At 41.1% G+C, this 21,555-nt stretch overlaps 2 protein-coding genes across 5 annotated transcripts in view; one reads left to right on the forward strand and one right to left on the reverse strand.

The window, feature by feature from the left end:
• The window catches only part of ANKRD28 (ankyrin repeat domain 28), a 183,243-nt gene extending 178,857 nt beyond the window's left edge, over window positions 1–4,386 (forward strand). For both annotated transcript variants that reach the window (XM_043965044.1, XM_043965043.1), the window contains exon 28: window positions 2,427–4,386. In XM_043965044.1, coding sequence (XP_043820979.1) covers window positions 2,427–2,713 — 287 coding nt within the window. In that variant the 3' untranslated portion in view covers window positions 2,714–4,386. The remainder of the gene's footprint in view (window positions 1–2,426) is intronic.
• Window positions 4,387–16,785: 12,399 nt separating this feature from the next.
• The window catches only part of BTD (biotinidase), a 28,703-nt gene continuing 23,933 nt past the window's right edge, over window positions 16,786–21,555 (reverse strand). For all 3 annotated transcript variants that reach the window (XM_043965848.1, XM_043965850.1, XM_043965849.1), the window contains exon 4: window positions 16,786–19,026. In XM_043965848.1, the coding sequence (XP_043821783.1) occupies window positions 17,884–19,026 (1,143 nt within the window). In that variant the 3' untranslated portion in view covers window positions 16,786–17,883. The remainder of the gene's footprint in view (window positions 19,027–21,555) is intronic.

A 21,555-nucleotide genomic window follows, 5' to 3' on the forward strand; every position in this document is an offset into this window, starting at 1 on the left:
TGTGCTTTGGGAGGGTCACTTTGTCATCTTAGAGGAAGATGGACTGGAGTGGGATGAGACTTGAGGCAGGCAGACTGACCCATGGCATATCTCAACAGTTGGCTAGAAAATATCCCCTAGTCCTTAAGCCTATATTGCTTTACCTTGGACCATTTTAGAAATCAGGATCCATTCATTTAAAAAAGGATCTGTGATTTGTGTCACTGTGGGAACCTTCAGTAAGAAGGGTCTGCTGCCTCTGCTGTCTCTGACCGACGTAGTCCAGAAGGCCGGGGCAGCTGCTTGAAGCCCAAAGCCGTGATCTGGCTTAGCAGGATTCACCAGATATAGGATGTGAAACTTCTCAGTCCATTCATAGGCGTTTATGATGCTCTTCAGTCCTGGCCTTAGAGCCACCAGCCTCTAGGAGAAAGGGTCAATGGCCAGATGCAAGAAACAGCGGGGTTCTAAGGACACCTCGGTTTTGTAACTATGAGGTATTCACATGTACATCTCTATTTCATTGATGCTGAGGATACAGAAGTGAAAAGCAGCCCTCTACATGCCCCTAGGAGCCTTCAGTCTGATTGAGGCGGTGAGATACATAGACAGCCAAGTGTGATACAGCATAGACTGAGATGTGAGCAGAATGCCCTCATCTGAGCTGGGCCTCCGAGGGAAGTACAGGATTTCAGCAAGGAAATGTGCGAGGAGTGTTTGGCGGCACCATGCACAGCAGGAGAAGCTCATTCAAGAGAAAGGCATGGAGCGCTATGCCTGGACTTGGTGGACACATTAGGGATTCGGTGGAGCTTTAGAGCAGGTCGTGGTATGGCCGTGAGACCAGAGCAGTGTGGAGGAGGAAGGCCAGACCCAGCCAGACGGGCTGGCTTTTCCTTAGCGTGCCCCCTCATAATGAGGGGCTTGCATGGGTAGCCACCAAGGTCTCGCAGCTCTGCATCTGGGATCCTCAGCAGGGCAGCAAGGTGTTTGTGAGGTCATCAGGAGCAGCCTCTTTAGAGAAATGGTTTTGGAGCTCATCCCTGAAGAGAGGTCGGGCTCTGAGGGGTCAATGAGAAGGAGCTGCTTTCAGGGTACTGAGGCAGGAGATGAAAGGTTGTGTTTGGGAGTCAGTGGAGAGAACAGTGTGTCATCAGCTGGACTCAGGCACAGAGACGGCTCTTTGCTCTGGGGTGAGATCGATAGCCCTGTGAACATGGGGGAGGGGCCAGTTTTCCTCCCTTCTTATCACGATTGTCCAGAATCTTTCAGCAGCCGTGGGTGAGTCATAAGAGAACCAGTGTGGTATGGAATGGATCACACACTGGGTTCTCTCTCTCTAGTGTCTGTGTACCCACATCCCCCACGCTGGTACAAATAATGTCCAGTGGCTCGTTTTGCCTCCAGGATCAAATGTCAGGTTGTCTGTTTGGGCATTTAAAGCGCTTCCTGAACAAGCTGGCCCCTTCCTCCCTTTCTGTTCTCCCTTTATTCCCCTCCACAGCCCCCTCTGACCCAACTGTTGTTGTCAGTCACGTCTGGAGTGGCTGGTCTTTCTCCAGCTCATTTTACAGAGGAGGAAACTGAAGTAACCAGGGTTAAGTGTCTTACACAAGGCCAGATGACTAATGAGTGTCTGAAGCCAGATTTGAATTCAGGCCTTCCCAACTCCAGCTGCAGTGTTCTCTCCACTGCACCACCCAGCTGTGACTCCACTTCACTGGCTCCTTTTCTGTTTCCTGCGCACAGTACTCCGTCTCCCGTCTCTGTGCATCGTCTCTCCTTCGTGCCCTGCTCTCCCTTTGCCTCTTGGTGTCCCGGCTTTCTCTGGAGCTCATTTCAGTGCTGTCTTTCTGCAGGAACCCTTTCATGGACCCTCAACTGCTGGGGACTTAGTTTCCGAGATTATTTCCATCCCCTTTGTATAGTTCACGTGTTTAACCAGCCGTTTACATGTTGTCTCCCTCGTTAGATGTCAGCTCTTTGAGGGCAATGACTGTTTATGCCTTTCTTTGTAACCCTGGTCCTTAGCACAGTCAGTGCCCAGCAGAGAGAGGTACTGGATCAATGCTTATTGCCTGATATGAACTAGTCACTGAAACTCAATCTTTTCATCTGTAAAATGAGAGAGTTGAGCTAGCTCTCTGAAGTCCTAACTTTAACATGCAATGATAATAATTGTCATAAATTTAAGTTTAAGGAATAATTGACTATTATTATTATGTTATTGAATTAAATAAATGATAATTCAGTTTTGAGGATAAAAAGGTATGAAGGGGTTGCAATACTCGTCAGTGGAATGCATACCAATAAAATCATGGTTTCATCAAGGTATAAAATTCAGTCCTTTATTTTTTTAGGCATGTATTAAGATTGGTGATGCTGTTATTTCTAAGCAACTTTGAATAAAATCTATTTTAAGGATTTAATTTTATGTTTAATTCTAGGGTATACCCCAGCTTTGGCCTGTGCTCCCAATAAGGATGTGGCTGATTGTCTAGCCCTCATTCTGGCCACCATGATGCCTATTTCATCAAGTAGCACAATACCGTCCCTAACGTTCAGTGCCATTAATCATTACACTAGCACCTCAAAGACTGTCACCTTTGACCCCTTGCCAATCATGCGCAGTGAGCATAGCACTTACTGCAGTTTCAACAATATTGGCAGGGAAGATGGCTACCCTTACACAGAAGAGGATGAACTCAATGATTCTGATTCAGAGACTTACTGAATGGCTTCTGTGCTTGCGTGAAGATTGTCCAGTCCTGGAAAGAGCACTCAGTGTTCATATACAAAATCAGCCTCAAGGAAAAGGGCTCATGGTGGATGGTCTACATGCTGACCAGTAGAGGAAGATTTTTAAACCCCAGCTTTGCAAAAGGAGCTACTAGAGAAAGCCTTGAAGTGGACTTGAAATTCAAAGCTAAAAGTAACATCAAAACAACTTGGTTTAATTTGGTTTTGAGGTGCAAGGTATAATTTTGGGACACTGTACACGTTCGTCTGTGTAGACAAGCAACACTATTGTACAAGGAAAAAGAACACTACATTTAAAATCCTATCAATAAAACTAATTAAATCTGAAGGCAATAAAAGTTTGGTACAGTAGGCATTGTTGCACAGCAAATTGCCAAAGGACCAAATAACGTAAAGGTTTTTTAATCTAATAACTTTTTGTGGAAACTGGAATAGTTTAATTGAAAACTTATCTAAACCAAACTTTAATATTTCTAAAAATGAAATTCAGATTTGGTTTTAAAGTTTTGTTTTTTTTTTAATAAGCAAAAATCTGAAAGCCTTCTGACACTGTATTTAAATGTATAATGAGATAAAGCAGATGTATTTTTAAGTTTTGTTTTTTCTTTTAGATAAAATTTTAAAGAAAAATTGTCATACTTTTATAATGTTAAAATTGAAAACCAGCTAACTGATGCAGTCAGGGTGATACATGTACAGTGTAAAAAAAACAAAATGGGGGGTATAAGACAATTATTGTTGCACAGTTTTAGATGGTTAAGCTTAGGATTTTTTTTTAAATTGAGCTATTGTTATTTAAAATATGCTGAAAAGACTTTATGGGGACAGTGAAACTTAATGCAAATTGGAAGGTCGTTTCATGACACCCTGTTGCACCTGTCTGTCTGGTCCTGGGAAATGAATTTTTTTTTTCCAGCAACTCATCCACTTTTTTATAACATGTACATTGGTTACTGAAAGTATTTTCATGCCTCCTCATTGCATTTATTTTGCATTATTTAAATCCTGGAGTATGATTAAAAAACAATAATAATCAAAAAAAGAATATTCCCTATTCTTCGAAGGTATAATGTCAGGTTCTTTGGGAGAATTATTTGTTGTACAACTTTTTAAAAAATATGAACACAAACACATGGATCCTGTTTGGACATGTTTTGTTTTGTTTTTTCTAACACGCTCTTTTGAGGGGGACAAGGAAGAAGAGTGGAAGAGGGTTTCACAACTTCTAAAAGCAAACTGAGACTTGAGCTGTTTAGGAAGGTAACTACTTTATTTGGTTCTGTTTTCACCGTTACTTTTCAAGTGAAATTGCTCAAAAGACATACAAAGCCATCTTGTGTGTCCAGAGAAAGTACAATAAGTTGCAGCAAATTGATTCCCAATTTCATTTTGTCCTTTTTTTATTGTGAAACTGGAAACCTTAATGACATTGTAAATTATCAGCTGGTTTTCTGAACATAAAGTGTGAAAACACAGAACAGTATTTTGATCTATTTGATAATTTTGTGGGGTTTTTGAAGAATTAATGAGCATGTACATAGAAATAGTGACTGCTTGAATACTGTATTTACTTGCACTCTTTCAGTACATCAAGATTCCTGTATATTTTACGGAGTATAATAAAACCCAGATGTGAGTTGTATTTAATGAATGATGTATTTATATCTGTGTACATTACCTGAAAGCTGTTTTTAAAGAAATATTTCTAGGGTTTTGACTACTTTTGTCAAGTTTTTTTCCTATGATCTTCACTATTTCTTACCATGTCAGATGAGACATAACAGAAATAATACCTTTGGTCTTCCACTTTTCCATTTTATAGACAGTGTAATGTATGACAAACTTAGCTTGATCATTAGTGGTAGAGAAGCAGATTTATTTTTTAATCAACAATATGCTGCATGTACTATAAAAATATCCTTTGAAAAAGTAATAGGATGGTAGAGAGGATCCATGTATCCTCTCTCATCCTTTATGGTAATTTCAGGAGGGCATATTTATTACACATTATCAGGGTTGTAAAGAACCTTACAGCTCACCTAATCTAGGCACCCACATGACTGAGGGACCCCTTACACATCCAGCTTCTACTTGGATATTTCTATCGATATGCATGCAGTTCACAGTACCTCACAAGACTTGTCTTTTCCACTTTTGAAAAGCTCCAATTTATTTTAAGTGCTTCCTTAAGCATATCTCTGCCTCCTTGTTGATTTTACTCCTTGGCTGGAATCTCTCTTCCAGGCCTATCTTCTCCATGACAATCTTTAGCCTATTTGAAGACATGCCTAGTACCTTAAACTCTCTCCAACCTCTTTTAAAACAAAACAAAATCATGCCAGCTTAGCAGGTATTTGATATGTGGCGAGCACTGAGAATCAAAAATTTTTAAAAAGAGAAATCAGGGCAGCTAGGTGGCGCAGTAGATAAAGCACTGGCCCTCGATTCAGGAGGACATGAGTTCAAATCCTGCCTCAGATACTTGACACTTACTAGCTGTGTGACCCTGGGCAAGTCACTTAACCCTCATTGCCCTGCAAAAAAATTAAAAAAATAAAAATAAAAAAGAGAAATCAGTCTCTCCTCTCAAGGAGCTTTTGTGCTATTCTAGAAGACAACATCTATATTGATATAGATAGGTGTGTGTGTGTGTGTATGTGTGTGTACACATACATATACACACACACACACATATATGAGAGAGAGAGAATGAATATGAAATAAAGAACCTAATTCTCCCTCACAGGATAAGCCTCAGGTCATTCAATCCTCTTGGAATTTCTTCTATAAAACCCAAGGTAACATTTCCCATCATGCATTAAATGTGCTTTATAAACAGTAAATTTCTTTATGTAAATTTAAATGCTGTTTATAATTATTGTTTACCACTCAATGAAAACAATGCTTGAAGAATTTGAAGTGAAGGAATCCTGTGTAAATGAACTTTATCCATACATCACCAGAATGTATCTTTTTAAAAACAGGTTAAAAGGTTTAAAAAAACATTTTTTAAATGATTGGGAGAAGACTAAAAGTTTCTCAGGAACAAATGTTTTATATAGTGACCTGAATTTATTTTCTGATAAGGCATACATAAACTTTAAAGTTAGTATAGACTGTATAATCTATGTAACATAGACTGGAAAATCCTTGAGGGCAGGAACCTTGTTTTACAAATCTTTATGTTCCTTTTCTCTACAAATCCTTTTCCCTGAATTCCCACCCATCCTATCTTGTAGACACATTTCCAGTACTGATTTGGGAGGCAGCTAGGTAGTACAGTGGATAAAGCACTGGCCCTGGATTCAGGAGGATCTGAATTCAAATCTGGCCTCAGACACTTGACACTTACTGTAGCTGTATGACCCTGGGCAAGTCACTTAATCCTCATTGCCCTACCCCCCCAAAAAAAAACAACAAGGGGTGGGGTGGGGTGGGAGTACTGATTTGATTGGCAGAAAGCAAGAAATTTTACAAGTCTTCTGGATTCCTTTCTTTTAGAAATAACTGAAAGGAAGCTACATGGGGAAACCCCTCAGGCATCATTGAAAGAGTGTTGGATTTGAAATCAAGACCAAGGTCAGAATCCCACTTAGCTATGTGACCTCGGGCAAATCACTTGGGCCTTCTTGAGCCTCAGTTTCCTCGTTTGTACAATGAGGAGATTGGTAACTTCCAGCTCTAAACGGATGAATAGCAAATTTTTAAGTGCTATATTTCTTTTCAAATGTCTTAGAATGGTTTAATTAAATCACACAGGGGATCAAGATTAGTCTATTTGGTTTACTTCTTATAACTTGAACCATTTCCTTTCAGGTTTGTCATTAGCATTTTTAAAGTTTAGTTTTTATTGATAACTTTATCATGCATTTTTGAATATGTTTTCCCTTATGATCAAGTCCATCCCTTGCAACAAAGATTTTAAAAGGAAAATGGAAAAAAATGCAGTTCAAGAAAATCATCTTATCACCTTCTCTATGATGTATGTATACCGTTTAACAACCATGGCCCCTCACTTCTTCAGTGAAGGGAGGGAGGTACATTCTTTCAACTTTTCTCTGGGGCCAACCTTGATCAAGTTTTCCCACACTTCTCTGATTTGTCATATTCCTTGTTTTATTTTGGTTTTTTTTTTTAATTGCATAGTACTATCCATTAAATCCATACGCCATATTTTGTTTAGCTGTTACTCAATTTCTAGACACCCACCTTATTACCAGTTTTTTGCTACTATAAAAAAGTGCCTCTATGACTATGTAGGTGTACATGAGACCTCTCTTTCTGTCTTTGACCTTCTTATAATATATACCTAGCCATGGGATATCTGGGTCAAAAGATATAGACATTTTAGACACTTCCTTAAGATGATTCCAAATGACTTGCCAGAATCGCCCAACCACAAAAGGATCCATGAGACTCCCCATTACCCTTCCTACATACTCCCACCTTTTGTTATCTTTGCAGATTTGATGGGTGGAAGGTGTGACTCCTCAGAGCTGTTTTGATTTACATTTCTTTTATTACTAGTGATTTGAAGTAATCTTTTCAGGAGTAATTTGTAACTCTTCTTTTGAATGTGCCAAGAGGGGCACTGTACTAAGCTCCAGGGATACAAATACTTTTTTTTTTTTTTAGCGAGGCAATTGGGGTTAAGTGACTTGCCCAGGGTCACACAGCTAGTAAGTGTTAAGTGTCTGAGGCCGGATTTGAACTCAGGTACTCTTGACTCCAAGGCCAGTGCTCTATCCACTGCGCCACCTAGCTGCCCCTGATACAAATACATTTAAAAAAAAAACAGCCCCTGCTGTCCAAAGGAACTTATATTCATTTGGTATGTGACAGGATGTAACGGGAATACAGGAGTGGCATCGCAGTATGGAAATGGCCCAGAAGTGATGCAGAAGCCTGGCTCCTGAGTGCTTCCAGGCTCAGGAACAAAAAGTTCCAGTGGGGGGGGGGGGGCGGAATCAGGAGGCTGAGGACAGGCAAATGGCACGGTTTGGAAAACGAACTTTTTGTCTCCATTGTCATTTATCCATTCACACACACACACACACAGCTAGGTGCCGCACTGGATTGTGTGACATCATGATTGTAAAGTGTTTAGCGTGGCCCCTGACACATAGTAAGCACTATATAAATGTTAGTTATTATTATCATATCAGACACTTAGAATTTGTCCTCAATGGACAGGCCCTTAACCTAGATGCACTGAATTTGTGCAAAAGCTTTTCAATTGTCTATAATCGAAACCATCTAACACTTGTGACCTTTTCTGTCCTGTGCCAGCATTGTGAAAATCATCAGCTTCCATTCTTGTCTAATTTTTTTTTAATGATATAAACTTTAGCAAGTGTTGAAAGTTTTATCAGACTGCTTCCTAGTTTCACCAGAACTTCTTGTCAAATAGAGAATTCTTCCCCAAGTAGTTTACGGTCTCAGTTTATCAAATGGTGGGTGATTGAACTTAATTGTTCCCAAATCTTGCTTATCTAGTCTTCCCCCGGGATATTTTTCTATTAAAAAAAATATTAGTTTTGTAATATGGTTTGTGGTCTGATAATGCTATTATTAATCTTCTATTTTTACCTTTTTAAAAATTTCCTTTGAAATCCTAGCCTTTCAAATGGTTTTGCTTTTATTTTGTAGCACTCTATAAAGTAACCCCTTGGTTATTTGATTGGCATACTAAATATGGAGAGCAATCTAGGCTGTACTTTATTACATTGCTGCAACCCCATCATGAGCACTGAATATCCTTGTGATTGAATGTTCTTCATTCTTTAATTCTTTGGATAATGTTTTATATTTGGCATTTATATAAGTATATGTGTATGTCTTGGTAGATGGACTCCCAGATAATTTCTTGATTTTCTTTGTAGTCATTTTGAATAATAGCATCTCCCCTCCCTCTCTAAAGTTTGCTCCTCCATTTTACTATTACTATACACAAATGCTGCTCATTTTGTGGATCTTTTTTGTATACTGCTATTTTGCTGAAGCTATTATTTCTTTCTTTGCCGATTCTCTGGATTTTTCTAAGTAAAACATTTTCTACAAATAGGGATAATTTTGTCTTCCCTTGGCCAGTGTTTGTGACTTGAATCTCTTTTGTCATTAGCACATAATTGCCTTATCTATAAAATTGGGAGCCTTCTGTTCCTACTTCACAGGACTCTTGTGAAAACAGCACAAGATTCCACAAAAATATAAGTTATCGTATGCCTACCGTGTGCATTTTGGGTGGTCTTTGCTATCTTCTCTACCCTTTCCCTGTTACTTCAGGTACAAAGGAAGGAAATCAAATATAGTGGATGAGAAAAGTGAAAAACCAGACCATGAATCTAAGTCTTGACAGCCATGGGAGCGGAATGTCCAGGCTGCATAAACATTTGCCTATGATACACTACATCCAGTTCCATGGAGGTTTAGATGGCCCTCCTCTGTCTGATTGCATATGGCATGTGCTGTAGGGTCTGAATAGTCAGCCCACCCTTGATGCGGTTTGCCAATGTATCCATGTCTGCCACTCATTCACTGTCCACTGTGGTAAGTATCACTGCTTTTTTATGAAGTGTTTTCCTAGTAAAAGGCTCATTCGAGACTGGTTGATGCCAACGGTGGGAAACCTCAGCCCAGACTGTGCGTATCTCAGAATAATGTTACTTTATTCTCTGAAGATGAAGATCAAAGAATTTTTATGTTGCAGGGGATGTAGTGGTTGTCAAATTTTGGAGGCTTAATTATAATGAATAGGCTGTCAAAGCCGGAGCAACGCTTGTTGACAGTCCCTGTGTGATTGCTGTCAGAGCAGCCTATGTTTTTAATATCTGTGGTTGCTCAGTGATACAGTATGGTCATGAATTATGAAATTTGTCACAGTAATCAAAGTTATAAATAATACTCTAAAGGGTAATAGAAGGAAGTGCGGTTAATCTAAGGTGATGTGCAATTTGTTGATATAACATGATCAGAAAAGGAGGCTCCTGCATGTATCAAGATGGAAATATCTCTAAACAAAACAAGACCAAAAAGAGTTGTCTAGATAGAGCGACGGCTCACAGCTTCTTTATGGAAGGCTAAATAAAGGAGTTGTTGGAATTGATTTTATGGAGCATGAATTGATGAAAAGGTTATGGAAGCACCTACTGTGTGTCCTGCACTGCACAAAAAACTCTAGGGATGCGGGTGCTAAAACAGTCCCTGCCCTTAAGGAGCTTTAAAGAAGGGGAGAAAATATGTGACCCAAGTGGGGTCCAAAGGAGGGTATTTTATTTGGAAAGCACCAGAGATGGTGAGTGGATCCATAAGGGAGAAGATGAACTACACTCTTTTCCGGTAACACTGGCAATAAGGAATGTAAGCTCCTTGTGGGCCAAGACTTTCATTTTTAACTTCTTATTCCCAGCACAGCCCCTTGAAAAGGGGATGCTTAATAGTCTTGTCAACTAATTGGTGAGGAGAGCAGACAGAATGCACCAGGGGCAGTGTGAGTATAGAGAAAGAACAGAGCTTTGAATAAATCTGCAAATGGATTTCTGTCGGGAACAGAATGAAGCAGATTAGCTCTAGGAGTTGATAAAGATTTTTTATTACTAGAACTTTTTATAAATGGTATTTCTCATTGATTTAGCAACAGAGGCAAATTGCGCTTGTTTATAAGTATGTAGTTATGTATTTTGTCCATAAGCAAGCATTAGTCCTCATGATATATATTTCAAGTGCCTGAGGTAGTTAGACTTGTCCCTAACTCCATTTCTTCCCTGGGGGCAATGACCCTGGACTTAGGTACTCTTTAATTCTTCAGTCAACAAACTTTTAAGTGCTTAGTATGTGGGCAGCTAGGTAGTGGCTATAGATCTGAGTTCAAGTCTGGCCTCAGACACATACTAGCTGTGTGACCCTCAAAGTCACTTACCCCTGTTTGCTTCAGTTCCCTCATCTGTAAAATGGGCTGGAGAAGGAAATGGCAAAGTATTTTGGTATCTTTGCAAGAAAACCCCACATAGTCACACAGTCAAACATGTTAAGGGCTAAAATTCTAGCTGAACTGTCTAAAATATCTAATGAGTGGTCGCCAATAAATTATAAGCTTGTCTTGTCCATTCTCCCTCCACAACTTTCACTACACTTACACCCTAGTTCATACCTTCTGCCCCTATCAATTCTTGGCTGGACCATTGCAACAACCTCTAACGTGGACTTCAGATTTCCAATATTCTCAATTTATCCATCACGTAGCTGCCAGAATGGTTTTCCTAAAGCACATCTGACCATGAAACTCTTATTCAAGAACTTTCGACTGTTCCCGCCTGCCTCCTGTCCAGCCTGCCCTTCCTATATTATGCCAGCTAAATTGGCCTCCTTGCCTTTTCCTGAGCTGAGCACACCATTTTCTGCCTCATCACTGTGCACAGGATGTCCTCTGTGCCTATAATGCACTCCCTCCTCAGTTCCACCTCTTTGAAAGCCCCACTAAGGTACCCACTTCTCAGGGGAAGTCTTTGGTTAGGAATATTAATTGACCTCTTCCAGTTATCTTGCTTGCACATAATTTATCTGTTTATGTTTTATTTCCCCCAAGTAGAATAAACTTCTTGAAGACTGGTACTGTTTTCATTCTGCCTTTGTTTCCCCTGCACCCTCCCAACTGCTTTGTCCATAGGAATGTAATCATTAAATGCTTATTGAATCAGATTGGATCAACCATAAACTGTTACCTTGTATTAAATGTTGCCATTTAAACCTTGGCCTTGCACAAGGACCTTTTGTTCATCAGCCCAATTTTATTTTCAAATGTCAAAATCTCGGCATATTTTGCCCCTAAGTAATGTGTCCATTTGGATAGAATGTACGTCAAAATTCAGCAAGAGTCAGAGCTTTGTTCTTTTGTTAGCCACTGAGAATTTAGATTGCCACCGACCGCTCTTTAGAAAGTAGTATTTTAATTGAGCACAAATGTTGTAATGTTGTTTATGAATTGTGTCTTTATTGGATGAAATATTTTCCTGGGTTTAATGTTTCTAGTACTTCAGAATCTTAGAATATCCAAGTATTACTTGAAATATTCCTTACGTAACTCCTACCCCAGAGTCATTTCCATGGAGACTTGGTGACCTGAGAATGTTAGTGAGCAGGCATGACACAGACATTTCTGAGGTTTCTAGGGCTTTGGCCAAGGAAGGAACTTCCTTCTGCCAAAAAACCCTGTGGTGGAGACACAGAGAAGCCATGAATTAGGATAAAAAGAGAACTGTGAGCTGCACTGGTCCTCCATGACTCTCAAACTATGGCACTGGGGGACTAGAAGACTGGGCACTGCCCTTGCAACAGAAAATGGGGAAAATAGTCGAGCTGAAACTTCCTTGTGTGTAACGAAATCAGTTTGCCAAGAAGGCTGGACAGGAGCTGGGGAAAAGAGCTGACTGGGACCCAGAAGCTAGGTCGGTTGGTGAGACTACCAGAATCCAGTCTAGCATACCTTTCTTTCATCATTGACCCACGGAAAAAAAAACACAAGTCACTTTTTGTTTGGGTTTTTTTTTTTTTTTTTGTGGGGCAATGAGGGTTAAGTGACTTGCCCAGGGTCACACAGCTAGTAAGTGGCAAGTGTGAGGCCCGATTTGAACTCAGGTCCTCCTGAGTCCAGGGCCAGTGCTTTATCCACTGCACCACCTAGCTGCCCCCACAAGTCACTTTTACCCTGGATTCAGGGTACAAAAAGGAAACCTAATGTTTTTGTTTCTTTTTTTTTAATACAGCCAGTAAGGGAAATTGTTTTACTTGAGTGTCCATGTTTCTTACAAGGAATTTTCCAATCAGGTGGGGGAAAGGGTAGAGAAATGGAATAGGAGAGAAATAGATTTCTGTTTATTAAAAAAAAAATTTACAAAGTTTTCATCATGACCAATGCAAGGTTTATACCTCACACAGAAAAGATGGTTCAACAGCTGAAAAACTATCAGTATAATGGAACATATAAATAAAGACCTATAAAACAATACCATGTAATAGCGAGAAATGCCGGAAAAAAGCCTTTGACAGAATCCAGTGTTCATTCATGGTTTAAAAAGAAAAACACTAAAAGGAATAAGTAGGGAGAGTTTTTCCTCTACACCAAAAGATCTCCCATGAGCTGTCAACATAATACGACATAGTGAAGCATTCTCACTTAAACCAGGTTCAAAACCAAGATGATTGCTTTAACTGATTTTATTTCATATAGTTGGACAAGAAATAAGTATTGACATTAATAGTGAAAATGAAGAGGCCAAAGTATTTGCCAGTGGGAAAAGAAAGTCTCTTAAAAAATCCAACCATCTCGACCAAAGAAATTAATGGAAACAATAAGTTCAGGAAAGATACAAGCTTAACCCATAAGAATCATTTTTTTCTTATCTAACCAGCAATAAAGATTGGGGGAACAAGAAGAGAGAGACCATTTATAATAACAACAAAAACCATAAACTATTTGGGGATTAACCTGCCCAGAAATTTTGCAAGACTTGTATAATGACAATTAGAAATCTATAATGTCTGTAATAGATGAAAACAAATATTTGGAGGACTGTTCAGTGTTCATGAATGAGTTGGTTTAATATAATAAAAATGACAGTCCTCAAATTAATATATGTATTTAATACAATGCCAGTCAAATCACTAGGAAGTTTATAGAATTCTTCAAAGCATAATGAAATTATATGGAAAAAGAAATGAGCAACAATGGCTTGATGGTTGGAAAGGCTGATGGTAGTCTTGCCACTTCTAGATGGCTTTAAGATATATTACAAAGAAGTTATAAAAACTAACTCTAGTACCAGGGAACTAAAGAAAAACATAAATGGAATATGGTATATGCACAAACCATCCAACTAAACAGCAAAATTCATGATAAATCTGAAGAAAATTAAAACTCGGGAATAAATGAGTTAAGAAACGTCCCTTGGGAAAACTAGTTGGCAATTTGGTGGAAAATGAATTTATTGACACATCTTACACCTGAATTTCAGCTAGATAACAGACTTAAGCACCTAAAACATTTTACTGGAGGAAAACAAAACAATTTGTTTCTTGTTACAGGGAAATGTGTTGGGTTTTTTCCTCTTCAAAAACTATGAGGAATTTTTAGAACAAAATAGATGTGCTGATTCACTACTATAAAATTTTCAAAATGTGTGTGACATAAATAATATTTTTTATTAGAGAAAAAAAAAACATTGACAAAAATACATATGGCAGATTAAAGAGAAGGCAACATGGTCAAGTGGAGGGAGCCACTCTCAGGGCCAGGAAAACTTGGCTTCAGGTCTTACTTCTTGACACATACTATGTGATTCTGGTCAAGGTAGGGGGCAGCTAGGGAGCACCATAGTGTACAGAGTCAGGAAGACTCATCCTCATGAGTTCAAATCCAGCTTCAAACACTAGCTGTGTGACCCTGGCCAAGTCAATTAACCCTGTTTGCTTTAGTTGCCTCATCTATAAAATGAGCTGGAGAAGGAAATGACAAACCCCTCCAGTATCTTTGCCAAGAAAACCCCAAATAGCATCAGGAGGAGTTGGACACCACTGAAATGACTCAACAACGAGGCAAATCCCTTAACCCTTGATGTAGACTACAGGTTGCAGAAAGGTGCTTACCTGTTTTTTGTTGAAGGAATTCTTCATCCAGGAGTTGCCTATCCCAAATTTCAGTTATTTCAGGTCCTGCCCCTCTCCTAGTCTCTATAGCAGATGGAAATTTAATACCAAAAATATATAAGGAACTGTTAGAAATGTACAATGAGGGGGCAGCTAGGTGGCACAGTGGATAAAGCACCGGCCCTGGATTCAGAAGGACCTGAGTTCAAATCCAACCTTAGACACTTTACATTTACTAGCTGTGTGACCCTGGGCAAGACGCTTAACCCTCATTGCCCTGGAAAAAAAAAAAGAAAAAGAAAAAGAAATGTACAATGATTCTCACTTGGGGAGAGTGATTGAAAAGTTTGTCATTCAAACATAGATAATAAGCATGTTGAGTTGTATTGATACTCAGTGTTAACTTTTAAATAAATCATTTTAAAATAGTGAAGGCAGCAGGGAATTTGAATACTGGACATGGAGTCACAGAATCTGAGTTCAAATTATGAATCTGCTGTTAAATGTGTGATGCTGGGCAAGCCAAAGTCTTCATTCCTTAGTCTTCTCATCTGCGATATGATAGGGCTAGATTAGCTATGGCATTCTTAAACTAGGCTACATGGATAGATTCTAAGGTAATCCATGAATTTGAATGGGGAAAAACAAACAAAAGTTACAGCTTTATTTTCACCAGCCTCTAAATTGTAGTATTTAATTCAGGGCAACAAACCACCTTAGCGTCAGGCTTCACCAGATTGCCAGTGGGGTCCATAGCACAAAAACAGTTAAGAACTAGTTGTTTTACACAACCCTGGGCATGTAGGTATATAGAATAGGTATACGTACTGTTTGCCAAATTTTTCTTGACCCCCCCCATTCAGTTATATGGAGTCCTGACCCACAATTTAAGAATATACATAGTCCCCATTTTTTAATTGATGAGCTGTTATTTCTAAATCATCAGGAAACTGGAATAAAGTTCCACCTCTTCTGGGGACAGTGCTCATTTAAACAAGTTCCATTGGTACCACAGGTCTTATGGTTTTCAGTGGCAGTCCCAGGGCCATGGGTGAAACAGCCATGTGCATTTCAGTTTAGAAATGTAGACGAGAGTGTTGAGTGGGCAACCTCAGAGTCCACACGCATCCCAGCAGCTCAAAGGGTCCCTGGGCATTCGCCATGCTGCCGATCAGAGCCATGCTGAAGGCAATCTCTTGATTGTCTGCTTATCCATCTATCCCCACTCCCTAAAGCCAGGTGAACCATGGGTCAGGGAGGAAGGAGGGAAGAATGTGACTTCCTGGGTCATCTGCTTTGCTCTGGCCAGCACCTTGCCTGTGGGCATTGTGGGATGACTTCAGGGACTCCCTAAGTTACTCATGAGCCCACCTCCCAAAGAAGGACCTGATCCAGTTCAGATATACCCTTCTGCCTCAACAGTGTGTCTTGCATCTGAGCTGACAGTGCCCTGATTCCTCCAGGATCACCACTAGCCCAAGGCCAACTTGGGCCAACCACTCACCCCTGGGAGAACCCGGGGAGTGTGGGGTGTCTAGTCCTTTCTAGAAACAGTCCAGGCCTTTACATTTAACAGCCTCTACTCCAAGGGGCAGCTAGGTTGCGCAGTGGGTAGAGCTCAGACCCTGAAGTTGGGAGGATCTGAGTGCAAATCTCACCTCAGACTCTTATTAGCTTTGTGACCCTAGACAAGTCACAACCCCAATTGCCTTAAACATCTGGGATGACATCCAGTCATCCTAATGTATATCGTGCCACTGGACCCAGAAGAATATGAGGATGGTAACTTTGCATAGACCTTCCTCACTTAAATCCAATTCAGTGCAAGTCATGACATCATCCCCAATGTCATGGTGGTCTTCCAGAACAAACGATGACAACCCTACTCCTAAGCTCACCCACCCACCCCACCTTCCAGGGTATTCTACTAGTCTAGGGCAGCTAAGTGGCTTAGTGGATAGAATGCAGGCCCTAGACTCAGGAAAACCTGACACTTGCTATCTGTGTGACCCTGGGCAAGTCACTTAATCCTGTTTGCCTCAGTTTCCTCATCTGTAAGATGAACTGGAGAAGGAAGTGGATACTAAGCCATTCTATATCCAAGTAGAGTAAGATAATCATTTTCCCTCAACTAATAATCTGGAATCATTCAATTTAAACATTTATTAGAGGGGCAGCTAGGTGGAGCAGTGGATAAAGCGCCAGCCCTGGATTCAGGAGGACCTGAGTTCAAATCAGGCCTCAGACACTTGACACTTACTAGCTGTGTGACCCTGGGCAAGTCACTTAACCCTCACTGCCCTGCAAAACAAAACAAAACAAAACAAAAAAACATTTATTAGGTATAGGATTAAAAATTTTTTTCAAATGGCATTGAAAACTTTCACCACAATAATAAAGAAGAAATGTTTTTAAACATTTTCACACATAAAATTTATTATTTATTAAATGTTATAGCAAAAGCTTCAATTTTATAACTGCCGAAAGTTCTTGGCATCCCCAACCCCTGCAACTATCTCAAATCTCAACCTTGCATGGCTTCTTTAAGAAAGTGATGCTTCTGTCAGGGGCTAGTGATTGAATTACATCAGGATAATTCCATTCAGGGAGCTGGGCAATTGCAAACCATCTGTAAAAAAAACCCGCTAAGTGATTTGTTCGAGGCATCAGAAGCCTCTGAGGAAAGCAAACCCCGAAGGCACAGTTCTCACACTTCTCTCTGCCCATGGCTCCTCCCTGCTCATCCCACTACCTCTTTCCCCCCTCATGACGCTGCAGTTTTAAGTTTCATGACGTCAGGTCTTTCCTCATACATCCTTCTTCCCGAGAAACACATGGATGTGAAGAAACCCTGTGCTGTGTTTTTGTTTTTATTCAACAACATTTTACGTGCCCACTTTTGATACAGCTGCTATTACCCTGGGGGTGGCATCTCTGCAGCTCTATTTCAGCCCATGTAGGAGATGTCTACAGGGGCTCTCTGGAAACCAAGAGTACACATTCCATGTTTGTTCATTACCTGAAGAAACATTCTAAGATTCTAAAATAATTTTATTTGAGTGCATCAGCTAATAATATGACCAAAAAAAAAAAAAGCCAAAATGCTGCTTTGTGGTTGTGCATGAGAAAATGGTGCTCGTTTTGGTTTTAATAAACAACAGTAGCTTTCAAAGGACATTAAAAATTGATCGCAAGTTACTTGAAACTGTCTCTGGAATTCATGTTTAAAAGAAATGGAACCAAGGGGATCTACTCATGATACTACTTCTTTCCATGGTACCAATTGACATCTCGGTAGAACAGAAAGGAGACACTGCCTTAGGGGCAGGCATCTCTGTGGCTTATATCATTGGGTGCAGCAGCAGCCTAGGACTCAGTTGATATCCACCTGTCCCCTTGAGCTCCAAAGAATGATGAGGATGATTTTCATTTTCCATTTTGAACACCGATAAATAGGTCCCACAGCACAAACCTCGTACCCACCCAGTGGAATGGTTGGTTCCACTAATCCCTCTCATACCAGCGTCCATACAAAGCAGCTGTCACCAAGCCCGAAGACAACTGATTTTTCCTCATGAAATAGTAGTTGCCTTCCCAGCCCAGTTGGCCTGGGGATTCCAGCGTCATTCCAGAAGTCAACAACAGTGGATACACAAAGGAGGTACTGAAATTTCCCCAGAGGTGAAAGTCAAAAGTATCAGTAGCATGTGTTATCTCGTGTCCACAGGTCTCAAAATGGGGGCCGCCACATTTCACCAGGGCACATGCTTGAACGTAGTAGGTGCCGTGTACCGTGTGAAGCGCATCAAAGACACCAAGAGCGTATAAGTCACTGGATAAAGTGTGCCTCTGATAATCCAAATAACAACAGAGGGAATTGGCACAGACCCGGAGGCTGCCCTGCTTTTCCCAAACGGGTACGAGAGTGAAGTTGTCATACATCATCTCGGAGTGAAATGAAGGGGGCATCTCATGGCTCCATTTTGGGGGCTCACTGCAGTGAGCATCTGGGTCCTTCTCACAGAGCTGTCTGGGGGACTCATCGCTTCTACCCGTGCCATTCCACAGGAGGCCTGCACCTGTTGGATTCTTAGGGATGTGGGCTATTATCAGTCTGCCTTCAGAGCTTTCCATATCATGGTACCAAAAAGACTTCTGAGGAGTATGTATGCCACTGCCTGTCATGCCAAAGGATGGGTGGTGGAGGTTTGCAGCCAGAACATTGACATTGAAAGCGACGGCAAAACCTTGTTGGAATTCAATACCTGCTAGCAGCGGGAGCTGGTTCATCCATGCGGCCGGATACACAATATGTTTCACTGCATAGTCTCTCACAAGGCTCACGGCAGGCTCGAAGAACAATATATCAAAGCAAGTAAAAATGCCAAATTTGCCGGCAAAAGGGGTATCAAAGGTGCTATGGTCAACTTCAGAAGGAGTATCAAAAGCATATTCAAAATAGAGGTTTTGTTTGCGATAGCTGGCGACTAAGGTGCCATTATCACTGAACACGATGTTAGTATTAAAGTGGTATCGTCCATCAGAGGGGCACTGGGGGTCACTACTGTTACAGGGCTGTTTGGTTCCCATGTTAGCCACCAGGTACATTTGGCCCTTGATGGCCAAACAACTCAGACGCTGGAGGACCTAGAAAACCAGATTGACAAATAAGAAATAAATATGGAGCGTATCGGTGTATGTTACCTGTCACTGGCTTCCATGTATAAAGAAACCGATCAGGGCAGCTAGGTGGCACAGTGGATAGAGCACTGGCCCTGGAGTCAGGAAGATCTGAATTCAAATCTGGCCTCAGACACTTACTAGCTGTGTGACCCTGGGCAAGTCACTTAACACCCCTATTTGCTTCAGTTCCTTATCTGTAAAATGGGAGAAGAAAATGGCAAACCACTCTAGTATCTTTGCCCAAAAAGGCCCATGAACAAAGTCCATAGGATCACATGAAGTCAGACAGAACTGAACAACTGAACAAGAAGAGTCTATCCATTGTAAAGAGACAAATGAAATGCTTCGAAAGTCCAAAGGCAAACGGTAGAATCTTTTTCACTGAGAGATCACATGGTGATCTATCAGGAAGATGCATTTCCTTTTTCCAACCTTACAGGATGGGTAAAATGTCAAGTGGCAGCTATAGGGGGGGGCATTGCATTTCAGGTGTATGGAACTGCACAGAGAACAGGAGATGGGAAGGCACAAGATGTCTTTGGGATAAGCAAGCAGAGCGTGGGACACGTGAAGGGAGTCACAGAAACCCAAACTCCAGAGTTCGGAGAAGATTGCAGGGTCTTTGAACACCAAGTTAGAGTCTGAACTCAGGGCATAAGCAGTAGAAAGCCTGAGAGAAAATGTTTGGGGCTGGGGGGGGGGGGAGGAATGACAGGATGGGACCCATGAGGGCTAAAGCTAGCCTGACATCAGTGTGCAGGAGACAGATCCTACTGGAGGGGAGGAGATGCTTTATAAAGCACCACAGCATAGTGGGAGGAGAGCCAACCCCCAAAGTTATGAAGACCTTTGTTCCAGCCCCATCTCAGACACATGACACACACAGCTTTGTGATTATCAAAGAAATCACTTCTTGGTGCAATTCTCCAAGGCTCTAAGTTACAGAGGAGGTGCAGACATGATTTGATATGGGGCATTATCTCATTTGGGAGTTTTCTACATCATCTTACCTGTACATCAAAGAAGCCAGACATCCAGCCCATACCCCCATCATAGTAGTTTAAGGGACAGGTAATGAGAGCTTAAGGGTGATGTCCGTAGGAAAGGAGAAAAAGCAGGAGAAAGATGGGGATGGGGGTTAGAGAAATTTCAGACATAAAATCAATAGGACTTGATAACTACCTGGATTTAAATGAAAAAAGACAGCATGGGGCAATATGTCACAAAGTGAAGGGAAACTTGTCACTTCAAGATTCTTACAACACATTTCTATAAAATTTAATTAGTCTGAAATTCACATGTCAGAATACTATATGTTTTAACCCCAGGAGATCTGAGATCTCACCAGGGTGCTCCCTTCACCAGGGAAAAGCACGAGCCATCCTTGCATATCATTGGCACAGTTGGGGCCAAAACCACCTTATCTAGGGCTTCCTCTCCAGTTCTGAGTTTCCTGAACTTTGCTAGGCTGGCCACGGGAAAGAATCGCTTTTCCACACTCTACTCCAAGTGCTTTGAGCTTGGTAGCAATAGAAAGCTTTTTCTCTACTGTCTTCGAGAGAAGAGGGTCACCTCCTTGCACAGATAAGGCATCAGAGGAGACTTTGGTGGAGAAAGACCAATGGTCCATGGTATATGAAGGCTAAAAAACCTGAAAAAACTTAATTCAGCTTTTCCGCCACCTTCCCCTAAGTCAGTTAACAAGCACGTCGTAAGCACTCACAAGGTATGGGACCCTGAGCTGGGAATACAAAGAAAGGTACAAAACCATCCCTGGCCTCCAAGAACTCACAGTCTGATGGGGCAGACAAACACATAAAGAAACAGGTATGTACAGAAGGGGAAGAGGCTGGGAATGGCCAACACAAGATGGCACTGGAAGGAACACAGGCCTACCAAGAGGTGGAGGGCAAGAGGCAGAGTGGTCCAAGCCTAGGGGACATCAGGAAATGGACCATCTCATGCCAGGATCATCTAGCAGACCACGGTCGATCAATTGTACAGTATAGAGACAAAGGTAAAGTATAAGACAACTGGAAGGGGAGTGAGGGACCGGATTGCAGGAAGCCAAAGAACTGGTTGTAATAGGGAGCCAAGGAGGGTTATTGAGCAGAAGAGTGAGGCCCACAACTTTGGCAAAATCACTTTGGCAACTCTATGGAGAATGGATTGCAAAGAGGGGAGGCGTGAGGCAGAGGGCCAATGAGAACTCTCCTTTGCTTTATGGCAGCATAGTGCCTGACACAGCAGGGGCTTAAGAAATACTCTATCCACCTATGTATCTTTATCTTTTTTCTCTGTCCATCCTGTCTGTCAGTCCATCCATTCTTCTGTATGTCCATCCATCCTTTTGTTTGTCTGGCTAGTGATTTGGGACAAGCGGCTTGACATCTCTGAGATTCAGTCTCTTCCCATGTAAAATGGGAGTGATGCTCCAAGTACCCACCTCCCAAGGTGGTTGTAAGGATGGATGAATGAATGTACTTAAAACAC

The sequence above is a fragment of the Dromiciops gliroides genome, chromosome 5, assembly GCF_019393635.1.
Source record: "Dromiciops gliroides isolate mDroGli1 chromosome 5, mDroGli1.pri, whole genome shotgun sequence".
Taxonomy (NCBI): domain Eukaryota; kingdom Metazoa; phylum Chordata; class Mammalia; order Microbiotheria; family Microbiotheriidae; genus Dromiciops; species Dromiciops gliroides.